A 16,706-nucleotide genomic window follows, 5' to 3' on the forward strand; every position below is an offset into this window, starting at 1 on the left:
TTTAAAATATGTTCTTGGCAGCAAATACAAAATCTCTTTAACATATTTAAGTGGATGACCACAATAAAATTAGGTTGTGACAAAAATATTAAAGAATTGAGTCAATTAGAGTCAATTAGAATTAAGAATGATGTTTTGAAATGTAACATGAGACACAGATACATCTCACTGTTTTTCCAGCTTCTCACAACCCCAGTGAACTGCAAATCAGCTTTTTTGTGATACGCTTTATCTTAAGGGGAAACTGAAAACGGCTCAAAAAGTTTTATTGAGCCCTAAGGTGTGTCATATAACACTAGATGTGAAAAACACACATACACATGTAATTGCTTTGAATAAAAGTGTCTGTAAATGCATGCTCAATGTAATTTGTTAATGATAACTTTTATGATTATGTATATATATATAAATAGCTTGTCTTTTTGGCAAAGGCTGTTTACTTTTATTTACTTTTTTATTATTTATCATATGCACTGATTATAGTTTTATAGTGTACAATTCAATGAAGTGTTTTAAAAAATATCGCTCATTAACATCTAATACAAATAGCCTCTGCAAAAAGAAAAAGAAGACAAAGAAAACGTCTCAGGTTACGTATGTAACCATGGTTCCCTGAGAGTAGGGAACGAGACACTGCGTCCTCTAGGGGTCGCTATGGGGGACGCCGTCAGCGCGACCCATGTCAGAAGCATACATACAAAAACACCACATGTTGGCCGGCGACAGCCTATGACGTCACTACCGGCGCGACCACAGTATAAAGGGGCACCGGGAAAATAGGTCATTCACTTCTTCGTCTGAAGCTTGAGTCCGAACCATGGCACCAAACCTAGAGGACGCAGTGTCTCGTTCCCTACTCTCAGGGAACCATGGTTACATACGTAACCTAAGACGTTCCCGTTCGAGGGAATTTTGAACTGCGTCCTCTAGGGGTCGCTATGGGGAACGGAATACCCACGCCACCATGCTGAGGTCTTGACCTCCCTCCTCAGGTCTTGCTTGCCTCTCCTTGACCCACGCCTCCTTCTAGCCCTACCCGCAGGCGGGGGAGGGGCACGAGTAACGACACTAGACTTCTGCGCCCATCTCTGATCCCCAGATGGAGATGGGCCAGGACCCCTGCGTTATTCATGCTTAGACCTGGACCTTCTTGGAATAAAGGTTCTGAAGGCCGCTGAGCGCGCCTTCGCCTTCCTAAACTTCTCGACCACCGTCTCGACGGAGGTACCAAAAAGCTCGGAAGGCAAGACTGGAGCATCAAGAAGAAAGCCCTTCTCTTTCTTCCCAATATCTGACAAATTCACCCATAGATGTTTCTCCGTTACCACCATGGCCTCCATAGACCTGCCCATAGCAGTGGCGGCCTGCTTAGTGGCGCGGAGAGCCAAATCCATGGTGCGGCGCAGCTCAGCTACTTCGTCAGGCAACAAGTCCTGACCCTTATCCAGGTCTTTCAGCAGATCAGCCTGGTATGCCTGAAGCACCGCCATCGTGTGCAACGAAGCGACAGCCTGACCTGCTGCTGCGTATGCCCTGCCATTTAAGCGAGATGTTTCCTGAAGGGGCTTAGATGGCAAGGAAGGAGCCTTGAGAGAGGACGTCTCACCCTCAGAGAGATAGCTGGCTAGCGTCTCTTCCACAGGGGGCATCCTCTCATAGCCGTTTTCACGCATCCCCTCAATGTTAGCATAACTGGTATGCTGAAACCTATGAATGCGAGAAGAAAACGGCTTCTTCCATTCCTTCTCAACCTCCGCATGGACATCAGGAAGAAATAGGAGGCTCACTTGAGCTGGGCGGTTATGGCCAGAAAGATAACGCTCATCGAGACGACCCCGCGGCGCCACCATCTTGGCCCGCTTCCACGGCAAGTCAAGCCTTGCCATGGCGCGTTCCATAACCTCCAACAGTTCATCATACGCAGGGCAGGAGGATTGATAGGGCTCAGTCTCAACTTCTTCACCCTCAGACATCTCCTGCTCTTCCTGGGCATAATCCAGCAGAGCACTAGCCGTTGGATCAGATGATGTCAGCGAGATCGCGTCATCATCATCCCGTGGCTCGCCCTCGCTCGCGGCCGACGAACGCGAGGAGGAAAGCACCCTCTCTAACTCATCAGCCAGATCCGCCTGCGAACCCCACGAGTTCATTCTCCTCTGTGCCTCAGCATCAGTGGGTCTTGAACCATGGGAAGCAGATGGCTGTCCCTCCTTCCTCGAAAAGAGAGAGACGAGAGCGGAGCTTTCTCATGGAAAAAAGCTCACAGTGCACGCAGATTGCCCCCTCGAGGACATCGTGTGCGTGCTCCTCGCCCAAACAAAAGACGCAAAGATCGTGCGTGTCATCAGGTGTCAAATAACGAGGACACGGATGCACACATTTCTTAAACGCCTTGCTAGTGCTCGCCATAGTAGAGTAGAAAATCGTTCTTACCAGTGGAATGCATGCTTCAAACAAAACAGTCACTGAAGACGAAGAAGAGGATGACGTATTTTCCCGGTGCCCCTTTATACTGTGGTCGCGCCAGTAGTAACGTTATAGGCTGTCGCCGGCCAACATGTGGTGTTTTTGTATGTATGCTTCAGACACGGGTCACGCTGACGGCATCCCCCATAGAGACTCCTAAAGAACGCAGTTCGAAGTTCCCTCGAAAGGGAACTAAAACATAAACAGATGTTTAGGTATGGTTAGAGGGAGATGAAAGCTGCATGTGTGAATTTCCTGCATCTGTGCGTCTCTCTATACAAACAATGAAGCTGTGAGTTTAGTTACTTCAAAAACAGTGACTTTATCCCTTGCTAAGAAATATAATGTAGCACATAGGCGCACAGTGTGTAAGGCTGGGCAAGGCTTAGCCTTTTCGCCACGGATTGGAAATTCGCTGAGCATTATAGCCGACAAACTGTTGAGTGCATGAATGTGTCTCGTCATTGCACTTTCACAAATGCTTGCTTCATACAGTGCAAACACAATGTAAATAATCGATTCATAGTGCAGTGTACACAACGTCATTGAATGTATAATTGTGCAGTGTGATTGACAGCTTCAGCAAGAGAGCATTCTTTGATGATTTTCTGTATAGGTTATATAATTTTAATAACTGATTATTTTCGTGCTATTAAGAAACAATTTACCGCACTGGTAAATGAATGATAAACTGCAACTGATTAAACAAAGCATCCACAGTGAAATGAATGCTCTAAACAAAGAATGCTCTACTGAGACATCCACATAGTTGAAAATAAATATGCAATTTCCTCTGATTAAAATCCTTTGGAAGACAATGTTATTTTTAGTCAGTGATCCTGTATTGCTCTTCTCTCCTGGTCATCTCACTCATGCTCCAGTGGGTGGGGCCAAAGATGCCATGATATAGAAGTAGGCCTTGATCTGATTCTGCAGAGGCGGGCTTTCATTGCAAAATTATGTCATAATGTGACAAAATATGAAACAATTCATTTTCTGAGCTTGGTTTCAATAAAAACTGCTTTTTGACTAACGAGGTAGTTTTGAGCTCTGAAACTTATAGGAAGTTTTATAGTAAAATTTGATTTCTCAATTCATCAAAGTACAAACTTGATTAACCATTAACTCTTCCCTTTTCACTCAAGCAACATGGTTAATGTTTAAATTAGCCTACAATATTTTAATTATTTACTTTTTTGAATTTTGACTTTTTATGTAGATAAATGTAGCAGGTTTAATAAAAATAACAAAAATAGCACATACTTGAGACAAATTGTTGTTTTCAACACATCCTTTTTTAAAGAGAATTATAAGCCTTCTTGTCAGTTGACTGCATCAAGTTAATCAATTATAGACTTCAGGGCAAAGTGTCAGAAACTAGTTTGGGGAAGTACTATTAAAAATATGAAACTGAGCAGGCCGATATGGTTTGATCAAAAACAATAAAAAGCGTTGTATATAAAATATTTTTTTAAAAATGCAATACTTGTTTGGAAAAAATGGATTGATTTACTCAATGAATGCTTTTTGTGTGTGTCTGTTGACATGCTTTACAGTCACCAAAGCAGGTAAGAAGAATTATAGTTATTTTCCTTTAGAGCATCTAATATAAAATAATTGTGCAATTTTGAAGTAAAAAAAAAAATAAAAAATTAAATACAACTAAAGATACAGTAATTAAACACTGAAAGTAATGAGACAAACATTTGTGATTTATGTTTTGTCTCCTAGTGTATATGTTCAATTGACTATTTTAGTATAGCATTCCAAATGAAATTGAACTGATTTAACCGTGGACCACATGAGACTCGACTAATAGGCCTAAAACTGTTTTTGTTTTCTCTGTTCAAAGTGCTTTCTTTATGTTCAAGGAGTAATGATTCTTATTTCCGAACAATTATAGGTTTGAAAAAATCTCTCACATGTTAATGCTTTAGGAAGCAGTCTTGGGGAAGCTACTCTGAAACTGTAGCTTGACCAGCTACAAACTACCCTCGCCCAGTGAGAGTGCACACACTTAAAATGTGTCTCTCCTCTCACTCAAACTGTCCTGTGCACTCGCAAATCTCTCTGTGCTCATGCGCTAGATATTAATTCTTTTTGCACCTAAATTAAGCATTGCCAAAAGTTATTATGCACTTTTAAAAAGTATCTCAAAACAGATTTGTTTACTAAAGGCCTTTCCTTGATTTTTTATTGTTGTATTTTTGTTTTAACATAAACTGGTTATTGCACTTTGTTTTACTACTTCATCTCTTTTATGTTTGTATTTGTATTTTATTTTATATGAATGCACATTGCATCTCTCTGTAATATACTTTGTAAACACATTTAAAAGGCGCTATATAAATAAAACTTTAACCTTTAACCTCCACAACTGACCTATGAAAATACTATGTGAATTCTAATTGGCTGAGAGGGAACTGAACCTGGAATTCTTTTGACAATCAAAGATGGATCTTTAATTTCTTTCCAGTTTAATAATATTTAGCAATGTCAATTAAATGTGGCCTATATTAGAAATGGCTAGGAATTGGGTGCTTGGATGATTTGTACATATAAATAACCTCTGTCCAACTGGTTGATCTCTGAGCAATTTATCTAAAAACAACATATTATAGCCTATGGCTCTAAAGACTTCATATAAAAGATCAGTGTTATGTCATAATATGTTAGATACCTCAACAGAATTTAAAATCATTGCAATAGATTCTCAGTTGGTATGATGGCAATAATAAGTATTCAATCAACATCAAATGCAAAAATAGATGTAAATGATGGAAGATATTACACAATAAATGTTCTGATAGAATCTCATTTATTGGGAGTTTTTTTTTTAATCAAGTGTTTGTTTTTAGTTATGATTGATTTTTTTTTTTTTCATGAAAACCCACTTCATATAGCTACACATTCAATGGCATTCTCCTCTAAAACAGTGACAGTTATATGACAGTTATGTAATTACATTGCTGAACATTGGGCAGAACACAACACAAAATCTCCAACTGGTTTTCGATTATTCGAATGTTTTGCTGAACATAGTAGTCGGCAGAGCTGCAGCGCTCTTTAGATGCTTCAGGACGCGCAGACGGGGGAAGCGAGCCGGCGCGCTCGTGAAGCTCAGACAGCATGGATTTCAAATGCTGTTGCCTAGCATCCATCTGGCTAATCTCCACTGTTTGGTTCATCTTATTCCGACTTACATCCTACTTACATTCCGACTTACTGAAATCCTGTGCTGACCAGCTGGGCCACACCTTCACACAGATCTTCAACAGATCACTGGAGCTGTGTGAAGTCCCCTCATGCTTCAAACGCTCCACCATCATCCCCGTCCCAAAGAAACCCAAGATAACAGGACTTAATGACTACAGACCTGTGGCTCTAAAATCTGTGGTCATGAAGTCATTTGAAAAACTGGTTTTTGCTTATCTGAAGGACATCACTGGACCCTTACTGGACCCCCTGCAGTTTGCATACAGAGCAAACAGGTCTGTGGATGATGCAGTCAACATGGGACTGCATTACATACTGCAACACCTGGACAGACCAGGGACTTATGTGAGGATCCTGTTTGTGGACTTCAGCTCGGCCTTTAACACCATCATTCCAGACCTCCTCCTGCCCAAACTAACTCAGCTCTCCGTCCCCACCTCCATCTGTCAGTGGATCAACAGCTTCCTGACAGACAGGCAGCAGCTAGTGAGGCTGGGAAAATACACATCCAGCACCGATCAACACTGGACGATCAACACTGGAGCTCCTCAGGGCTGCGTTCTCTCCCCACTGCTCTTCTCCCTTTACACCAATGACTGCACATCTAAAGACCCCTCTGTCAAGCTCCTGAACTTTGCAGACGACACCACACTGATCGGCCTCATCCAGGACGGTGACGAGTCTACTTACAGACAGGAGGTTAAGGAGCTAGCTGTCTGGTGCAGTCTCAACAACCTGGAGCTTAACACGCTCAAAACTGTGGAGATGATCGTGGACTTCAGGAGAAACCCCCCTGCTCTCCCCCCACTCACCATCATGAACAGCACTGTAACAACAGTGGAGTCATTCAGATTCCTGGGCAGCACCATCTCCCAGGACCTGAAGTGGGACATTCACATTCACATATATATATTCTGATTTAAGACTAGAACTATTTAGATAAGGGGCAGATGCACTATTCCATTATTTTCATGTGGAATATATATGTATATATATATATATATATATTTTTTTTTTTATTATTTTATTTTTTTTTTCAATCCAAGTGCCCACACTATATGACCACATGAACTTTAAGAATCATATAGGCCTATTTTTTTTGTTTGTGTTTAGATAAATTGCAAACTGTTTAACTAGTCTAGGTTATTGACAAATAATCTAAGCATCCGACTAATTTCTAATATTTCATTATTATGACTTAGTATAAATAAATTACAGAGCCATCTTTGAAATCTGATTGGTTGATAACATTTGACAACCTTTAGTTCAGGTGCGAAAATAATTCATTTCTAGCGCATGAGCACAGAGAGATTTGTGAGAGCACAGGACAGTTTGAGTGAGAGTAAAGACACGTTTTCAGTGCGCGCTTCCGGTTTTGTGCGAGAGCAAAGGAAATCCCATTCGCGTGCGAGCGGAGAGATTCGCGCTCGCGCATTATATTAATGTGCTTTCGCCCTACAATAGCCTAATGCGCTCTCTACATTTGCCATTAAAATAACGCCATACTATGCCATAAAATAACGCCATAGTACACACTACAAGTTACTATCAAAAAGTAGCAAGCTACATTGAAACTATTTTCGATTTGTATTATTATTAGGCTAATATTATTATTTATTTATTTTGTTTTTTACAATTAACATTACAAATAACTAAATAATTATAATTAAGCTATAAGTAAAATATAATATAATATAAAAGTAAAATATTTGGGTTTTAGACTGTAATGCAATCATGATTTCAAAGAGTAGGGTGAATTCAGGTTAATTGGGACACTTTTCCAAGCTATTGCAATGACAAAAAAGGTGTCCCAATCATTTGATTTTGTAAACTATCCGATACTTAATAATAAAATACTGTATAATTATATTGTTATATTATCTTAAACTGACTGCCAAAGTGCAAAATTGCTACATGAATGCAGGAACAAAATGATGCAACAAACTGGATACGGAGGAGTCGTAAAATAAGCAGGTAAAACTCACAGCACATGCGGTACTTACTCATCTGGGGCCTCATTTATAAAATGTTATGTAGAAACAAATTTTTGAAACTAAATTTGATCCTACGATCATTTCTCAGATATGCGTACATGCGATTCATAGAATGAACGCACAAACAGAAATCGCACGTACGCCTCTCTTTCAGATGTGAAATCTATCGCAAATGATCTTAAATTTGCCCGCAATTGAATGGTTTCAGCTCTCTGCCTCGAAAACGAGTCCTAATTAATGTCATTAACATATAAAATTAATTATATATATATATATATATATATATATATATATATATATATATATATATATATATATATATATATAGATATATATATATATATATATATATATATATATATATATAAAATCTTACAGCGAGCTGCAAGAACAGCTTACTTTTTCAAACACCTGCAGTAGGCTAAGTACTGCTCAGACCCTGAGGTGACATTAAGCACTCTTCCACGTCAAAGACAGTTTTTATAAATATGAGCGCTGGCGTGGATTAAGTGGATTGGCAACCATCCTTTGCCAAATGATAAGTACACTCTATATCGCGATTTTATTTTCTGTACGATTAGTGTTCATTACAAACTGTAGGGGGACAGATTATATTATGACCATTCATCATTGTAATAATAGACTATTGATTTAGAGTGCAATAAAGAAGAAAAATTAATCAGTTTAAAAAGGCTATTATTCACCTCCTGTACTTTAAGTCTTCGACATAGACCGCAATTTGTTTTGCGCAAATTACAGTTGATTCATGTGAAATATCCACTCCTGTACAACCCAAGTAGGGCTCGCTGCAGTCCACAAGATCCATGGGGCGTGGTTGGATCCACATCTAGGGGGTGGATAAACTTTTATAGATGGATAAAATAGAATGGAAAACTGTATTTACCTTGGCATAGTTGAATAATAACAGTTCTGTACATGGAAATGACATGCAGTGAGCCTCAAACACCATTGGTTCCTCATTCTTATGCAAATCTCGTGAATAAAAAAAGACCACTGAAAATAGCGAATCAGAACATAACACCGACTGTTAAGTAACAGTTCGGATCACTAATAGTTACGCCCCCCAACATTTGCATATACCCGCTCATGTTCTAGGCCAGCTGCCAGCCAAACCTGCACAGCCGAATCATCAGAAGTTCTGCAGGTATTGTGAAGAAACAAGCGAGGACAACAGCGAAAATGGCAGATCATGGAAATAAATGTTCCAGGGTGTGCAGGGGATGTGAAGTGCAGGGATAGGTTGGTGTCTGTATTCAGAAAGGTACGGAAAGCAAATAACGCGTTCTAATAAAATAACACGAGCCACTAAAGGGACATGGTTAGCTCCTTGCTAACGGTAGCCTGTTACACTGCAGTACATAAGATTTCACTTACTACATAAACAGAGTTGACTGAGGATGATAGCGAATGATTTACAGATCCTGAGCACCACTGACAAACATCTGATCTTGTAAAATGTGTGGTAAGTACTGCTGCTCCATAGTATAAACAGAGTACATGCGATCGCAAATCTTGAAAGTGAAAGTAAAATGCGATCGTGCATTTGAAAACAGTTTCAATGCCCAGCATATAGTGGCTCCCTGATGCCCACATTTTATTTACATTATAATTACCCAACAATATAACTATGCGAGAAAGTGAAATTGAAATATATATTTTCCCTGTGTTTCCTTCCTGTGAGCTACTGGAATGAGCTGCACTGTGAAACAGCCAATCAGAGCAGAGCTCAACATTGAGCCGCATCGTGAAACAGCCAATCACAGCAGAGTTCAACATTATTATTCATGACCCTTCCACATAAGCCAATAACAGACTGTTTCATTCTGGGGAGAAATTCTAGGGTTGTAAATGGACATGCCAAACTTTTTCTGGAGAATGTTCGCACTTACCTAAGCCACATACCTTCTGTAGATATCAGAGAACAATTTAAAATATTGTATCAATGCATTCTATGGCACCTTTAAAACACCCTTATAAACACCCACTGGGAAAAACACCAATAAATCATTAATCACTGCTGCATGGCAATAAATAAACCAAAATACAAAATCCAAATCAACTCAAAATAATAAAACAATTTACTCAAAAAAAAAAAAAAAATCCACATAAAATTCACATAAGCTCAAATCAAAACCATGGCAGTCTGTCTTCAAAATACACACAAATACAAACATTACAAAGTCAAATCAATACAGTACAACACATCTAAATCAGTTCACTTTCAATAGCGTGGCCTAACGGTTAGAGAGTCTGACTTTCAACCCAAAGGTTGTGGATTTGAGTCCCACCGGCAGGAACTGTAGATGGGGGGAGAGGAAGCGCACTCTTCCACCTTCAGTACCAATGACTGAGGTGCTCTTGAGGAAGGCACCAAACCTGCAATTGCTCCCTGGGCACTGCAGTAAATGGCTGCTCACTGCTCTGGGTGTGTGTGCACATGTAAGGTCACCCACTTTTTTTTTTCACTTTCATAATCATTCAAAAGTAACTTCAAATACACTTCATACCTGTTAAAGCACCAGTATTAAACTTTGGTCATTCTGGTCGCTGAGGTTCTCAGGGAAATACAAATATGCATATTTAAAATATTCCCATTGTCACACAACCCAAGGCAACTAAGGAAACAGGAAATAAACAGAAAACACAGGATGAAATAAAAAAAAAGAGTCCTCGAATGTGGCAATTCTAGGCTACAAAACATTAAAACATATATGCATTAATCACAGATACATGAGTTAAAGTAAACAAGTTTCGAGAAACAGAAACAACTGTTGCATATGACTACCTTAAGGAGTTTACTTCAGTTTTACCATTAAAAGGTCTTCTTTTTTCACTCATCGATAGAAGAATTTCTTGACGATAATCATCAAAATAGTATAAATAAACTCACTCGTTGCTGTTCTTGTGCCCGAGTCTCATTTGATTCAGTCTTGATCTTGATCTTACACTTAGTCTCTGACCTTGCTGCTTAACCTAAGCTGATGAATTTGGATCTTTTTGTATCAGCAGTCAATGAGCTAGCTGCTCAACATTCAAATACTTGGCTAATGCTTGCTGTAGCAATTGCAGTGAGCTTCAGAAACCCTCCACCTTCCCCAGCTCCACCTGTATAGATCTGCTACGGGGTGATTCATGTATGCTATTTATAGCGGTTATTTCATATATGTTATATGTGCACCAGAAGTATTTTTTGCATGCTCACAGCAGCATGTTATGGATGTACTGGCTGTAGGAAGTATCGGTACTTGCTCTACCGCAGCAGCATAGCCGATCTCTTCCGCCAATACCACACACATAAACATTGTCATGTACATTATGCCAAACCCTCCGAGAGCTGTCATGATAGAAATATATATACAGTATGGTTATTATTAATTCTTGATATTAGAACATGTCTAGACATTTTGTACGTTTTTTGCATTTATCCACAGGTTCTCACTCACTGATGGCGTTTGCAACATATATAGTTGGACAAACACCATTTCCTGAGTTCAGTGTTGTGCTGATGTTGGATGATGTGCAAATAGCATATTATGACTCAAACACATGGAGGGTTATACGTCGCATTCCAAGTGATTCAAAGTACCAAAATGAAGAGAAAAGCGATGCTGATATTGTATTTCTCAATATGTATAACAACATGAAAGAGCGAGCAATTTTTTTTAAGAAAGATCGAAATCAAACAAATGGTGAGAGCTGGCCAACACATTGATTATATTACATATAACTTTAATAACAAATGCAGAGTTTGTACATCATATTTTGTTATTTCTTAAAGAGATTTCGATGTATAAGTGTGAAAAGTACATTTGCTAGAGACATTTATGATTACAAGTATTTTCAGTCTACATCTTGTATGTATATTGTCAGTGCAGACTAGTGAGTCTTTTAGGAAACTAATTTTCTTTCTATTCATTTGAAGGTGTACATGTTCAACAGAGACTTGCTGGATGTGAACTGCTGAATGATGATAAACCAGGTCTACTGCAGAGATGGGATTCTTTTAATGGACAAGAAATAGGAGAATACACATTTGACACAGAAAAAAATGTCCAGACAAAAATAAAATGGGGGCCATGGGGCCAATTAACAAAACTTCATATGAAGTTTCTGATTGAAAATATTTATCAACCTATTTGCATTAAAGTTTTGCGTAGGTGCTTGAATATGAAAAAGAACCGTATAATGAGAAAAGGTGAGAGAATCAACCCAAATAACATAAGTATAATTACTTACTCATGCAATGAACCCAGCTATTTAATGTTAACACATAAACAGTAACACTTCCCATTTTTCTCTGTATAGTTAAACCCAGAGTCAGACTCATGAAAAAGCCCCTCTCAGACTCTCAGGGGCTTCAGATCAGCTGTCTGGCCACTGGTTTTTACCCCCGTCACATTAACCTGACCCTGTTCAGAGATGGTCAGCCTGTGGATGATGATCAGATCACAGGAGGAGAGATTCTGCCCAACGGAGACGGAACTTACCAGATGAAGAAGACTTTGGTGATCAGTAAAGAAGAACTACATGAGGAACATAAATACAACTGCACAATGAAGCGCCTCAATCTGGACAACAAACTGGACATTACATTTGGTAAAGAAAAATTAATAATCAAAAATGAAACAGGTTTAATGAAAATAAAAAACATTTATCTGTCCATTATCTTACTGTTCTTTTTTTCTGTTATTACTTTTTTAATTCACCACATTGTGAGATGTGGCTGAATATGAGCCAGGATCATCTACTCAGTCTGTAGTTATCAGTGTGCTGGTGTTCGTGTGTGTGGCTGTTCTCGTCATAGCTGCACTCATCATATGGAGGAAGATACGTACTGCTGGTAAATGTTCTGTACAGACCTCTTTCAAAGTTCACTGTAGGCAGTTTTATATGTTCCTATAATTTGTTATTCTGTATTCATCATGGACATTGTTTAACTGTGTCATTCTTATTCAGTACAAGGATTCAAGAAGTCACAAAGTGATTACTCTCTTACTGCTTGTGAGTACCCTTTTTTTAAATAAAGTAATATGAATGCAGCATGTTAATTCTTTGGGTAATTTTGGAAACTTTCTGGAAATGACTACCATTTTTTTTTTCTTCATTTCAGTTTCCACCCATGATTAAATATGACAAGTAAGTCTATGGTCCTACATTAAAGTCAAGACATGCAAAACATAAAAATCTGGCCTGAAAATCATATTGGTTAAAGTGCCCCTATTATAAAATTTTTAAGGTTCCTAATATTGTTTTGGGGGTCTCCTACAATAGGTTTTCATGCATCAAGTAAAAAAAAAATGCTTTAATTTTCTCAAAATATGCATTTAATACCACCTCGTTTTCCAGCAATTCTCAAACGATTCTCATTCTTCCAACAGTTCCAAGATTCAGTCTCTCTAAACACGTCCTTTACATGAGCCTATACTGATTGATCAGATGGCCCAGTCTGGTTTGATTTTTCTTCCACATAGAGCATGTCGGAAACAATATGCTAATTGCCTTAAAGGGTTAGTTCACCCAAAAATGAAAATTCTGTCATTAATTACTCACCCTCATGTCGTTTCAAACCTATGAGACCTCCATTCATCTTCAAAACACAAATTAAGATATTTTTGATGGAATCTGTGAATAAGGTGATGCGGAGGAGACGAATTTGAATAACATTTTTTTTTCTTTTGCACACAAAAAGTATTCTCAAAGCTTCGTAAACGGACGGTGGAACCCCTGATGTCACATGGATTATTTTACTTATCTCCTTGCTATGTTTCTGGACCTTGATCGTGTAAGGACCCTTGCTCTCTATGGAGGGTCTGAGAGCTCTCAGATTTCATAAAAAATATTTTTTAAAAGATATTTTTTATGAAATCTGAGAGCTCTCAGACCCTCCATAGAGAGCAAGGGTCCTTACACGATCAAGGTTTTTGGGTTTTTCATTTTTGGGTGAACTATGCCTTTAATTCCATATTTTGAACGCTCAATAGAAAATATAAACATCTCTTATTTATCATACTCAAAGGTTGTGATTTACTGGAGCCAGCTGGTCCAAATAAACTACTGAGCCATCTTTCAAAAGCAAACGTTTTGTGAATCCCGCATTGAACTCACCGAGAGTCACAGTCGTCAGTAAAATGACGGGAATACAAAAAAAGGTTGGGATTGTACTGCTGTAGTACAGTGAAAAGAAAAAAAAATGGAGAGTGGAAACTCACCCCATGCTGGATTACTGTAATGCTCTTTATACTGAAATTAGCCAGTCCTTACTGTCATGTCTACAACTGGTACAGAACGCCGCAGCTCATTTTTTGTCAGAGACAACAAGGAGGGAGCATATTACACCTGTTTTAGCAAAGTACAGAGTTGATTTTAAGGTTTTAGTATTTGTATTTAAAGACTGCATGGTCTCGCTCCTACCTACATCTCAGATCTTCTTCATCCTTAGTCTTCCCAGAGAATGCTCAGATCATCTTCTTAGTTGTTATTAACGTTTCTAAAATCTCGATTTATAACTAAAGGTGACAGGGCTTTCTCAGTTCAGGCTCCAACGTTTTGGAACAATTTACCTATGTATATTAGATCAACCTCTACGTTATCTGTATTCAAATAATCTCTTAAAACATTTGTATCTTCTTAGGCTTATATGTAATTTGTTTACACCTTCAGAAGATTTTGTTATATGTGTTTTATGCTTGTTTGATGTTTTGTGAATTTCATCAGTTTTTATAAGGCTTTCTTTTGTATGGTGATATGTCATGTTTTGTCTGTTGTGCAGCACTTTTGTCAGCACTCACACTGCTTTTAAGGTGCCATATAAATAAATAAACCTGACCCTGACCTTGACACAAAACTATTGTATTCTGTCACAGGACTGTGACTGCAATGCATCGTCTTTTGGACAACTTTTTGTACTGCTTTTGACATTTTTACAATGAATAAATTGTGATTGTACTATAAATTGTGACTGTATGTCATGTTTTTTTTAATTGTACATATTTTTAAGATACCTTTTACAATTTTCTGCAAATTGGTGTCACACCAAATACCAGATGGAAGCAAAAGTTTTCACTTTTACAATGCACAAATATATAACAATGAATCATTTTTCTCAAGAAATAATGAGTTGACTGTTCCTGTAACATTATACTTTATCACTTTGCTTTGCAATGCATGTGCGAGCATTGGGCGTCCTGCACCAGAATGGTGAGTAAAATGCTCCCAAACACCTATCATTCATATTAATGAACAATATCAGAATATCAGAACAATGAAAAAATATCAATTATATAAAAAGTGCCCTCTAGCGCATGATTACCTGTTAAGCCATTGTTTTCAACTAGAAACCTAAATGTTCTTATATTCTCATATTTAAGAAAAATAACATTTTAGAACTGGACCAACTGGATGTCTAAGATCAGCAGTTGTATCCAGCTTATCTGATGTCATTCTTTTAATTGTAGAGGCAATATAACGATTACATTGGCACACGTTACACATAAGGAAAAAAGGAATAGAATTAAAAATAATGACAAATTTTAAGAAGCACATATTAAATATTACTACAAAATTTAAAAAATTCAAAAACTAGAGACAACATGGATGATCATAAATCAAATCCTAGCGCCATCCAGCCTAAAGCAGGCCTAACCAACCAACTCTTTCAAAGATTTGAACAGCTTGCAACATTAACACAAAAGAACACCTATTGATAAACCCAACTCAGGAAGGAGACTGTTCATTTTGGGAGACTTCCTCGGATTGACTTCCCCCACTCAGGACAAAGACCAGATTCGTTCAAATCAAAACATAAATAAACGTAGCATATCCATGTGGTGCAGCTGACACAGAACAGCGTACACAGTTTGCGTCTAGCTCCAAAATGGCGCTACGGTGACACGGAGGTGACGAATTGTTGAATAAAGTCGTTATTTTTATTTTCATTGCGTACAAAAAGTATTCTCATTGCTTCATAAAGTTCAGATTGAACCACTGATGGCAGATTGTGTTCCAAAGACGAACAAAGCTTTTACGGGATTGGAACGACATGGGGGTTAGTGATTAATGACAAAATTTTCATTTTGGGTGGAGTAACCCTTTAATGCTGGGTTATTTTTTCTACCCAACCACTGGGTTGAGCCTTTCTCTGACTAAACAACCCAGCTGCTGAGTTACAGTCAGAGCATGGGCTTTTTGCATCCTTTACAGGAGAGAGTGATTCTCAGCACCGCCGACTTGTTGCGGCATTCTTCAGCAAGCTGTAAAGCCACAGTCCTGTTCCGGAAAAGGGGCGGGGAGCATTTAAAGATACATGCACGAAAACAGCATGTTTCATGTGCCTTAACAGTGTGTGGACACAACCATCCAACAATTATAAAAAAATGAAAAATGGTGTGTATACACTATAAAAAAAAAAAAGTTTCAAAAAGTTTTCAACTTAAAATAATAAGCTGACTTAAAATTTTTAGTGTGTCAACTTGAAATTTTAAGATACTCAATGTTAATTTAAGGGACAACTGGAATATTTTAGTTGACTAAACTAAAAATTTTAAGTCAGCAGGGTAACAAATTATTTTAAGATGAAACAAAAAAAAGTGATAAGTTGACTTAACAAAAAAATTGAGGAAACCTGTTGCCTTAAAATTATTAAGTAATTAATAACAAAAATTAATAAGTTAAGTGAATTGTCAATTGTCACTTAACTTTTTTTATTATTATTTACGTAATAATTTTAAGGCAACGGGTTTCCTCAATTTTTTTTAAGTCAGCATCACTTTTTACAGTGTATTGATGTCTTTCCACTTTGAAACAAAATACCTTCTGATGTTCATTCATGTTTATTTCGCGCTATAACTAGTAAAGAAGAGGAGGTGATCGGTTCACATGCCGTTTGAACTGAGGAGCTACAGCGTAACCTGCAGTTTCTTGTCTGTCTGCGCGTTGTCAGTTTCCTATTTAGTCCGCAAAGTGTTTTCCACTGCGTGAGAACATGATGTGTGGTGTGAGAGCGGCATGACT

At 38.1% G+C, this 16,706-nt stretch overlaps 1 protein-coding gene across 1 annotated transcript; it reads left to right on the top strand.

The window, feature by feature from the left end:
* Window positions 1-2,186: 2,186 nt before the first annotated feature.
* LOC306849070 (DLA class I histocompatibility antigen, A9/A9 alpha chain-like) lies at window positions 2,187-12,824 on the top strand (the record flags this gene model as incomplete). Its single annotated transcript, XM_079383930.1, has 6 exons — window positions 2,187-2,334; window positions 11,620-11,892; window positions 12,003-12,293; window positions 12,415-12,537; window positions 12,654-12,698; window positions 12,808-12,824. The coding sequence occupies 6 exons, from the start codon at window positions 2,187-2,189 to the stop codon at window positions 12,822-12,824; spliced, it is 897 nt and encodes a 298-aa protein (XP_079240056.1).
* Between the last annotated feature and the right edge of the window lie 3,882 nt (window positions 12,825-16,706).

This window comes from Barbus barbus, assembly GCF_936440315.1.
Source record: "Barbus barbus genome assembly, chromosome: 29".
NCBI lineage: Eukaryota > Metazoa > Chordata > Actinopteri > Cypriniformes > Cyprinidae > Barbus > Barbus barbus.